Source organism: Diachasma alloeum, unplaced genomic scaffold (assembly GCF_001412515.2).
Source record: "Diachasma alloeum isolate Michigan unplaced genomic scaffold, Dall2.0 Dall_scaffold_00341, whole genome shotgun sequence".
Classification (NCBI taxonomy): domain Eukaryota; kingdom Metazoa; phylum Arthropoda; class Insecta; order Hymenoptera; family Braconidae; genus Diachasma; species Diachasma alloeum.
This window is the reverse complement of record NW_021680480.1, coordinates 83,775-95,173: the sequence shown is the minus strand read 5'-3', so window position 1 is coordinate 95,173 and position 11,399 is coordinate 83,775. Positions and strand designations below refer to the sequence as shown.

At 42.0% G+C, this 11,399-nt stretch overlaps 1 protein-coding gene across 1 annotated transcript; it reads right to left on the bottom strand.

Moving 5' to 3' along the window:
* Positions 1 to 597: 597 nt before the first annotated feature.
* LOC107040739 (spidroin-1-like) lies at positions 598 to 1,329 on the bottom strand. The gene has a single exon (XM_015260959.1). It carries the CDS (start codon positions 1,327 to 1,329, stop codon positions 598 to 600), a length of 732 nt encoding a protein of 243 aa, XP_015116445.1.
* Between the last annotated feature and the right edge of the window lie 10,070 nt (positions 1,330 to 11,399).

Here is an 11,399-nt window from a genome sequence, read left to right as displayed (position 1 = left end):
CCCCCATATGACCCCCGTAAAAACTTCATATGTCCTCCATATGACCCTTAAAAACCCCCATATGACCCCTATATGACCCTTGCATGACCCTCATTTGATGCCCATCTATGACCACCATATGACCCTTATGACCCTAAATTTCATCGGAAATCGTACAGGACATCCTCTAGAAAATACTATAGGTCATCCTATAAGAAATCCAAGAGCCAATACCATATGACCCTCATGACCCTGATTCAGACCCTTATGACCCTAAATTTCAAAGGAAATCCTATACGAAATCTTATAGGACCTTCTCTAGGAAATCCTATAGGAAATCCTGTTTGAAAAATCCTATGGGATATGTTCGAATTCTCCATACGATTCCCTATAGGAAATCCTATAGGAATTTTTCATACGTGAAAGTTCAAATTTCAGAAGTCGAAAATTCATTGATAAAAACGAATAAATGGGATGGGAAAATATACAATAAATGAAAGAGACAATTTTTTATTTCATGGGCCCCTTTTATTTTCTTAGTTACAAGAGTATATATCCCCTATCGCCCCACTGCCCTCCACCCCCTCCGTCACAATGTCCTCCCCCTCCTCCTCCTCCTTACCTCCTAGGACGATTGCCACGATATCCTGGATATCCACAACCTCCTCCCCAGTTTTTCTTCCCTCTCTTCTTCTTCTTCTTCTTTTTTGCTCCCACTCTCTTTCTTTCCTCGTTCTGCAGTTGCAGCTCCACCAGGATGGCACGCAGCATCTCTCCTTCACCAGCAGTGGGTGGAGGGGCTATAGCTTCAGCTCCAGCCCCAGTTCCAGCCCCAGGCCCACTGGCAGCTTCAGTTCCAGACCCACCTCCACCTCTAGCCTCAGTCCCAGACCCACCTCCACCTCCAGCCCCAATCCCACCTCCAGCCCCAGTCCCAGATCCATCACCAGCCCCAGACTCACCTTCAGCCCCAGACCCACCTCCACCTCCAGCCCCAATTCCAGACCCATCTCCACGTCCAGCCGCAATTCCAGATCCAGTTGATGTGACTCCTTCTCCAGCCTCCAATCCAGCTCCAGTTCCAGTTGCAGGTGAGTTTCCACCTCCAGCTCCAGTCCCGGTCCCAGGCCCAGTCCCAGCTCCAATTGCAGGAGCACCTCCATCTACACCTCCAGTCCCAGTCCCAGGCCTAGTCCCAGCTCCAGTTGCAGGAGGAGCTCCACCTCCACCTCCAACTCCATTTCCGACTCCAGATCCAGCTCCTGTTCCTTCAGGTTCCCTAAGGCCTTGAAAAACAGGGTTTGGTGGGGGCCGTCTGAGCTGCGACAAAGAAGGAATCGTTCTATACATTCTCAACTCTTACAAGGCACTTTCACATTTACTTATAAAATGTAAAAATTGGTAAACGTGTACAACACCACCCTCACATCTAAATTAATTATTTTCATAGTAAATTTGATATATTCACTTTCAGTATCACAAAATCAAACTAAATAGGTGCCGAAATAATTAAAAAGTAAAACAAAAAATCAATATGTTGTTACAATATCAATTAATTATAATTAACCTCTTCCAGGACAAGGTAATTAAATTTGTAATCAACAAAGGAGTATTGAGATCCCATAATTATTCTAATAATTGTGGCGAGCCAATGCAATATAATTCCGAAAATCGATTATGGAGATGGAGAAACACATATTATCAAAAAAACAGAAAAGGTAAATAAGTCAGGAGACCGTGTGACACACAACTAAGTGTCCTCACTGGATCTTGGTTTGCCAACACTAAAATCAAGATTAACATATTATTCAGACTCATAATAAATTACATAATTGCAGATAAAATCACAATTAAGAATTCACAAATAGAGCATGAACTATCAAATAAAACCACGTGGTTATGGATCAACAGAATTAATTTAATTCTGGAAGTATGGTACAATATTGAGACGACTAAGAAGTTGTAGAGGTAGATGAGACTAGAATAGGTGGGAGAAAGTATAATAGAGGCAGAAAGACCACGGGCCAGTGGCTGTTTGGCATTTACGACAGAGAGACTAAACGAATTTTTGTCACACCAGTTCCAAATCAGAAAGATAATATTCTCCAACTACTGATAGTGAAACACGTCGAACCCGGCAGTACATTGTACTCAGACGGGTGGGCCGACTACAAAGGCCTTCGAATTCGTAGTTTTATCCACAGACGAGTCAATCATAAATATCAGTTTGTCAACTTTCACGACAAGAATATCCACACGCAGAACATCGAATGTGTTTGGAGGGATCTCAAGTCGTACTTGCCGAAATACGGAGTCGGATTGGTGAGGACAAGCGAGAAGATAAGGAAAATTGTTTTCAACCGAGTATTTCCATACCAAGAAAGAGTAGATGGCTTCTTTGACTTTCTCTCGGAGATCTATAATCCATATTGAACTGAATTTATTTAATTTAATTGGGTTTAGAGTCCGCATGTATCTGAATGAATTATTGAATATCTACGTGAAATGGAGTTGGCCAATATGTAATGCGAAACTAAATATGGTGAGTGATTATGTGAATTTTAAAGTCATAATAGACTACCACAAAAAACACTCATTGTTTCGCATAGAATATTTCAGAAATTATTTAATAATAATTATGATATTGTCATCAGGTGAGATGATGGAGGTGTTGGTACATCAGGGACAATTTTCTTTCTTAATTAGGCCCCGAAGGTGTATTTATTTTTTGATATTTTATGGGAATAGTGGTGCCAGGCTCTTTTTTGAGGTCTGTAACCACTACGTCCACGTCGTGGCCTCGGGTAACGCTAAAGTGGTCATTCAATAAATAAGTTGTCGAAATTATTTATTTGGAAAAAAAAATATGAAACAGAATTATTTTTGAGGATAGGTTCAATGTGCGCATGCGCTGCCCCTTCCCCATCATCTCGATACCCCCTACTATTCTCAGTTGATGAATAACAACAACTAGTATAACCACAGAACTCAGGCAGTAACATGCATTTGGCCTATGCACTGCGACGTGTTATTTTCCGTCACAAATAGCATTTGTTGTTTATTCGACCGTTTCGCGTGTGGGTTTCGAATTTAAAAATCACCAGACGGGAAGTCACCAACCGACAGCGAGAGTCACGAGAGAGGTTCAGTATATTTTGTTAATTCTTTTGTTCTGTATCGTCTTCTGGATTGTTTGAATCGAATCTGGCGCCGACATCGTGGGACTGAGGTGGCAATGTCTCCGGGAATCGTCGAGGGACTTCGGGACACTTCGAGTTCGTGATGAGAGCCTCATGGGTCTTCGGATTGCCAGAGGTCGCCAGCTCTCGGGCAACTCTAGGGGAAACGTGACGTAGGAGCCCGGCTGGTTCAATGTGGAAGGGGAAGTGAAGGATTTCACCGAGATCAGAAGGAGGTTGAGTTAAATCGTCCTTTGGTGACGAAATGGTCAGGAGAATGATTTGGAAGGAGGTCAGAAGACAGNTTGAGTTAAATCGTCCTTTGGTGACGAAATGGTCAGGAGAATGATTTGGAAGGAGGTCAGAGGACAGTTGGATTTAATTGATACTCTGGGATAAATTGTTTTAATTAAATAACGTCTGAGAAGTCACTGTGCATGCGCCGACGGACTTGGTTCGGCCATGTGAGCGACAGAGTCTAGTTGTCTGGAAACTGATTGGAGGAGTGGACGGAACGAGCAGCCAATGAGCGTCGTTACCGCGTTTTCACAGTCCAGCATGGTGTCGCTGGGAAAACGAACCTCACTTCCCGTTTGGTGGTTCCAACACACGTTGTGTTTAAGCAATTTGTAGAGTTCAATTGCGTTAATTTTGGAATTTTGGGGAGCCTGAAGGCGATCTGGAAGGAGAATAAGACCTGTGGAGGAAGCCCCGAGTGGATTTGTCTTGAAGAAGGTCCCGAGGACTCGGAATTGAAGAGTTTTTGAGACGTTTTCCGGAGGCATCGAGGTGGACCGCTGGGTGAGCGTGATGGCTACGGCTCTGTATGGCGCATCTGTGTAAATTTGTCGTGAGTAGGACTCTGGCCAATTTTAGAATTTTGAATAGATGTTCCGTGCATCTTAGTCCCGTAGGACTTTTAGAGTTTCGAGATAATTGCCGGATAGAGTCCTAGTCACTCTGATCAGTACTTGATTATTGGGTCTTTTTGTCTCTCTCTCGTGCGTAATTGGAACCATTGTGTTTGATCATTCAATTTCGGTTGTCTCGCGACATTGAGTCATTCCGTAGAACTTCGGGCTCTCGGGTGTCATGTTGCGAGTAACGATTATTTTGTTGAAAATGAGTTAGTGTTGCGTCTAAATTAATTTGTGTTGGACGAACGCTCTCTCTGCCGGTGAATATTCAGTGAAGGACATTGAACGTAGGTCTTTTGTGTCTCGTGACCTTGCTTCGTTCCGCTGGCCCCTTGTCTTGAGTTTTCGTATTTGTGTCGGACAGCCAGCGTTACTTGTCACGTAGATGAATTATTGGGTTTCGATCGTTCAGTGTTGTTCAATCTACATGATTATTGTTGACGATATCTTGATTCTGGTTTTATTTTTTTTCCTCTTTAACATTGGTTATTCTTGACTTTTGCGGTGGTTAGATCTTTCAATTTAACTATCGGAATCTCTTTTGACTAAATTGACTAAGTAGATGACTTCTTTATTTTCCTCTCAGAATCTTTTATTCCTTGGACAATTGTAGAATCAGTACTATCGAAACTTCACGATCGTTGATCGATCGGAACAACCAAAGGGGGTTTTCCGAAGAAATTGATTCATTTTATTTGTATCGAGTCATCTAAGGCTGATTAAATATTGTGATTTTTCCCCCGCAATCTTGAATTAACTTTATTTATTTGGTCAGTACCTAGTCATACTTTAATCTCAGCGTCACCAGTGACCTTCACGCCGTTCTTCGGTCGGAGTTAGCAGGAGACCGTTTTGAAGCTTGGGATTATTCCGGAAATTTTGTTTTGGCTATTCGTTTCATTCCAGTGGTCGTTCTGGTAATAACGACCTGGCGCTCGACTTATTTGATGTTTCAGGGTGGTCGTACGTCCAAGGGCTACGTAGTGGACCGAGGGTTCCGTGAACCTCAGGAAATTACGTCACAGGACATAGTTAAACTTGAGGTTGATGAAGTACATATTTACCTAAAAATTTCATACTGTACTAGAGCTGCAAAATTTGGATTATATGTTATTCAGCACATTCAAAGACGATCCCCAAATTTTTGAGCATTTTAATTTTTTATTTTGCAGGTGAACATGTACGAAAAAATTTCATAGAAAAATCTAGCGATTTCGCTAAGAAATTATATTGAATTCCCATTGGTGTTCTATAAGAATTCTATTTGATTACTATTAGAATTCTATTGGAAAATTCTATTTGTTTTTTGCGCCGATTCTATAGGAGATTCTGCAGGTTTATAGCATCATTTTGTTAAGAGAAAACCTATTGCCTTTTTTCTATCAAATTTTCTCGTAACAAAATAATACCATAAACTTGAAAAATCTCCTATAGAATCGGTGCAAAATACAAATAGAATTTTCCAATAGAATTCTAATTGTTCTTGAATTGTACTTGAAATCGCTAGATTTTTCTATGAAATTTTTTCATATGTGAAGTATTCGAGGGAGGTTCCATCCCTGGAGTGCTAACATTTTTTTTGTCAGAAAAAGAAGAAAAAAATAGGATTCCAGGCCCCAGCACCGCTTTCTCCTACTTCGAAAGAGTCGAAACTTCTTTGGGGGTTTGAGGGGGTACCTGAGAAGATTCTGCAGATGAAAAATTGAAAGGGGCGTCGATCCTTCAAGTATGAATTTTTTTTCTAACAGAAAATTGAGGATTTCAGGTACAAGCACCCCTTTCTCCTACTTCAAATCAGCCGAAACTTCTTTGGGGGGTTCAGGCGAGGCTTGGGAACATGTTTCAGGGGGGGAATCCGAGGAGGCTCCCATCCCTGGAGAGTGAAAATTTAATTTTTTCAGAATCACCTGTAAAATTGATTATTTCAGACCTCTTTATTTTACTTCAAATGAGTAGAAGCTTATTTAAGGGTTGGGGGCAGAGATCGGCAGGCAAATAATATCCATTAATATTATTTCATTACCATATTAATGGTTAATGGGAAAAATTAAATTCTGATTACTTTTTTAAGCGATAATGAAGTCCAATTTTATTTTCATTATCATATTAATGGTTCATGAAAAAAAATCCATTCTGATTACTTTTGTAGTAAATAATGGAATGAAATTCATTTTTCATTATCACATTAATGGATGAAGATAAAAATTAAATTCTGATTATTTTTGTAATCTCCAATGGAGCAAAATTTATTTTTCATTATAATATTAATGAACAATAAAAAAAATCAATCCTGATTACTTTAGTAATCAATAATAAAATGAAATGCATTTTCATTGTCACATTAATGTATAATGAAAAAAAATTAAATTCTGATTAATTTTATAATCACTAATGGAGCAAAATTCATTTTTCATTACCCTATTAATGGTTAATGGAAAAAAAAATTCTGATTAATTTCGTAATCGTTAATGGAGCCAAATTCATTTTTCATTATCATATTAATGGTTAATTAAAAATGAAAATTCTGATAACTTTCGTATTCAATAATGCAACAAAATCAATTTTTCATCGTCATAGTAATGGCTATGTGACGTATTGAGATCGATCAATACGTCGATTTATTTAATAATTATAATTATTATGCCCAAAGTGGTGGACGATGGAAATGGGAAACGAGGTTTCTCATTCCCTTCATCCAAAGATTGCTCAGCAGTCCCACGGTGTCCCATGGACACCAGCGTAAGCAGTTCCACGGTTTTTACAGGTCCAGTTCAGGGTGCTGAACTGTTTGACTGTGTAGGTTGCTATATAAACAAATGCACGAAACCATATTAGTGAAGAAAACCGTGGGATTGTTTAGGTAAGCATTTTGGGGCTTTGACGAGTTTGGACGACTCGGGAAGCACCAGAGTACGTCAGAGTACGTTCGGGAGCTGGACAGAGAAGATCTCTGAGCTCAGGCCTTCAGCCAACCAAGAACCAAGTCAAGTCAAGGTCCCAAAGTCGAGTCAAGTACCGCGTTATACCGACCCATTAAACACTACCGTGTATAAAAAGAAGTTAATATATAATTATTTTACCCACATTAGTACGGTCGGTTTAATATCGTTAACCCTCCCTCTATCCTTCACTTATCCCTCCGATTGAGCGAACCACCCGTGAGCTCACCGAGACTAGCCGAGGTCGGAGTGAAACATGAGTTATTAAAGGACAAATTAACTCATTTCGTCACATTGGCGCCCAACGTGTTTTTGGGCACTCATTCGGGGAAGCGAGTGCAAAAACAAGGATTACAGTGACTCAAAGGATTAAAAGTGAAAATTATGTGATGTTAACAAAAAAGTGAAGGATTGCAGTGAATAATTAAGGTATACGCGTGTGCTGAAGAAGAAAAAAAAACCCGACGGTCAAGGAAAAGGCAGACGTCTCAATCTCCCGTTACAACTGCACTCGATAGAAGGAAGATTAGAGAAATCTCGCATTGCCAGAGCGAGCGGAAGAATCCAGAGAAGTCAAAACTTCACCCGAGGACAGCTCGACGAGCCCATGGACATCGGCAGCAGTGTGAGAACCAGAGACAACTAGCTGAGTACAGGAGCAGTGACAACGAGCAGAGACAACTAACAGAAAAGTGCTAGCAGAGACAACTAGCAGAAAAGTGCTAGCAGAGACAACTAGCAGAAAAGTGCTAGCAGAGACAACTAGCAGAAAAGTGTTAGCAGAGACAACTCGCCAAAAAGCTAGTAACCGGGGACAACCAGCAGAGAAGCAACGCGCAGAGACAACGAACGCGATTAAAACACCAACGAGAGGAAGGAGGATGAAATTGTGGCTCTTATTCGCCGTTTTTGGGTCTACGTAAGTACACAAACAGCCTCAAAATTCCACCCACGCGTTCAGAGCGATCGTTGACCAATCGGAATAATCGACGAGACAGACGGAACGACGACTCGAGACCGTACCTCTCAAGATTAGAGTTAATTAGGATAAATATGGACGGCACACAAGACGCGAGAACAGGGGTGCCGACGGTAGCCGTGACACCCACGACAATAACAACCGAGGCACCGTCAGCCTCGAGTACAACGAACACTACCGTGACGTACACGAGTACCAGTGCGAGAATGAGCGCGAGTTCAGGAAATACCTCCCAACCACCCTTAAATAATCCACAGACACAGGGAATATTCTCAAACGTTAGCATGTCAAACTACGGATTAGGGCAATCGACCTCAATGTATGGGGGAAATCCAGAATACAATAGAGTAAATTTGGGATTGGGACAAAATAACTCAGCGTCCGGCATACATTATGGGATGGGACGATCAGAATTAGGCGCGACACACGCATTTGGTACAGACTACGGATTCGCCAGGCAAGGAATGGGATTCGGAAGTCCGACGTCAGGGTCGAATCTAGGATTTGCAGGGTCGAATCTAGGATTTGCAGGGTCGAATCTAGGATTTGCAGGGTCGAATCTAGGATTTGCAGGGTCGAATCTAGGATTTGCAGGGTCGAATCTGGGATTTGCCAGGTCAAATCTCGGTCTTGGCGGCTTAAACGCAACACAGGGAATGAATGCCGGAACCGTAACACCGAATAATAATTTTGGAGGCGGGAACACAAGACCGGAATTAAATCTGGGCATTGAAGGACAGGGATATGGACCAGGAATGGGATATAATCCAAGATTAGAAAATTTTTATGGAGAGGATCAAAGAGTGAGAAATGCCATTAGACCACTACCGAAATACGAAGTTGGGGACGATGTTGAAAGGTTCATCACCAGTTTAAATATGTCACGTCGACTTCTGAAACCGGGAGATGAATTCAATTTCTTCCATCAAATACTACCAAAATTCGGCCCCAAGGCAAGATTGGCAGTGGAGAGCGCATTAACTAGCATCTATTCACTCGATGACCTTATCCTGAAGCTTCGTCTTTCATTCGGAACTAGAGAAAATTTACGTCAAATCCTCGCAAAAATGTCACGTTTATATCAGCAATACGGGGAATCAGTAACCGACTATGAAGCGCGTTTCAGAGCTCTCCAATTAAAAGCACAGAGTCGACTTGACACGGACCCGACGGCTGATTACGGTATTACCATTCATGGCATAAAACTGAACATGAGGGAAGCATTCCTCGCAGGTCTCAGAAGAGACATCAAGAACATGATGTTCCCTCTGACACCTACCTCTTTTGACGAAGCCGTCGGCGTTGCAGTGACAATCGAATCCAAATTAAAAGAGACCGAAGATTTCGAACAACTCAGAAAATTGCACGCAAAAACAAAGCAGTTTCAAGGGCAAGCGAAAATTAGAGCAACAGAATCAATCGATGACGACGCCCTTGAAGCTGATTTGAGGGCATTGAACATTAAAGCCACAAATTCAGCCAAAGCCGACGGGCAGAGACGCGGTTTTCAGAGCGGTAAAGGCAACTCAGATTATAAAGGGGGGAAACAAAATGATAAGCGGAAGAAGAAACCCAACACCGCTGATTACAGTTGCTACAAGTGCTCCAAACCCGGACACTTCGCGCGAGAATGTAGAACCCCCTCACATTTAATAAAGAAGCAATTCCCCAGAAAAATGGCTTCTGAGGAAACCAAGGGAGAGGGACAACAGGAAGATCCAGCTGTTGCAAGTCCCTCTAACAAAAATTTAAACTAGGAATGAGTCTAGGAAAACTGCGCGATCTGGGACTCAGAGGCATGGGCGAGTCAAACGCGCAGAACACGGTAATATATAAGACAGCCCATGTGAATTTCCGCGTAATGGATGTACCCCCCACTCAAGTCCATTTAAAGGTTAATAAAATGGAAAGGGGGGAAGGTCAATTTTTTGTCGACACGGGGGCTGATGTAAATCTAGTGAGACTGGATAAACTCAGCCCGAAAGTAACTATAAATCGCGAAGAAATAATAATAATTAAAGGGGTTACACCGGGGAAATTGAAGACGGTTGGATACGTAACTCTGGACGTAGAGGGAGTCAAGGACAAATTCCATGTCGTCGACTCAGATTTTCCCCTTATAGAAGATGGAATGCTGGGCAGGCCATTTCTAAAAAGTAGGGCAGTCAAAATTGACTATGGGGAAGATACGTTGACTATAGGGGAAAGAATACATACGTTCGTAAACACGGAGTCAATTCCTCTTCCGCCTAGGACAGTCAAATTAATATACGTCAGAGTAAATAAATTCGACGCTGAGGTCGGATACCTCCCGCGAAGGGACATCAAAACAGGAGTGTACTTCGGGGATGCGATAGTAAGGCCTAAAGATGGTGTAGCTTTCATGTACGTCTACAATACCCGTGAAACCGAAGAGCGATTTAGAGTTCCATTTGTTGACCTGGAAAAGATAGAGTCAATCGCGACAGAGGCGGAAATTAAAGCATTTGGAGAAACAGAGAGTTCAGACGATCAACAGCGCGAAATTAGAGCCAATAAAATTATTGAAGTCCTCAAATTGGAGGGTCTCGATGAGGAGGAGCAAGAAGAGGTAAAAGACCTTGTCCGATACAATCCGTGGGTCTATAAACTTGATGAGGAGAAATTGAAAGAGGCAAAAATACCAGGGTATCGTATTAAATTAAAAGATGATGACCCGGTGGTAGTGAGACAATTTCGCCTGCCCTTCCACATTCGAGATAAATTTAAAGAGCAAATAGATAAAATGTTAGAAGCAGGTATCATTGAACCCTCTGACTCACCATATAACTCCCCAGCATGGATGGTAGGAAAAAAACCAGGCGCCGACGGAGAGAAAAGATGGCGCATGGTTGTCGATTTTCGTAAACTAAACGAAAAAATGATCGCGGACGCGTACCCTTTACCCAACATAACGGATATTCTAGATCAATTGGGGGGAATGAGGTATTTTTCGACGTTTGATCTGGTGTCGGGTTTCCACCAAATTCCATTGGCACCCGAAAGCCGCTCCAAAACCGCGTTCTCAGCACCAGGGGGGCATTATCATTACTCAAGAATTCCAATGGGAATCGCGAATGGTCCACCAGCCTTTCAAAGGTCAATGGATGTAGTTCTCTCAGGTTTACAGGGTGCAGGACTATTTGTATATATGGATGATATCGTAGTCTATGGCAAAACACTAGAGGATCATAGAAAAAAATACAAATCCTTTGTTGATAGACTCCACAAAGTGCAAATGAGCCTGCAGCCTTCTAAGTGTGAATTCCTGAGGGAAGAAGCCACCTTCTTAGGACATTGCGTGAGCGAGGAAGGGATAAAGCCCAACCCCAAAACAATCGACCCCATTTTAAAATATCGGAGGCCAAAGGACAAAAAGGGCATTAGA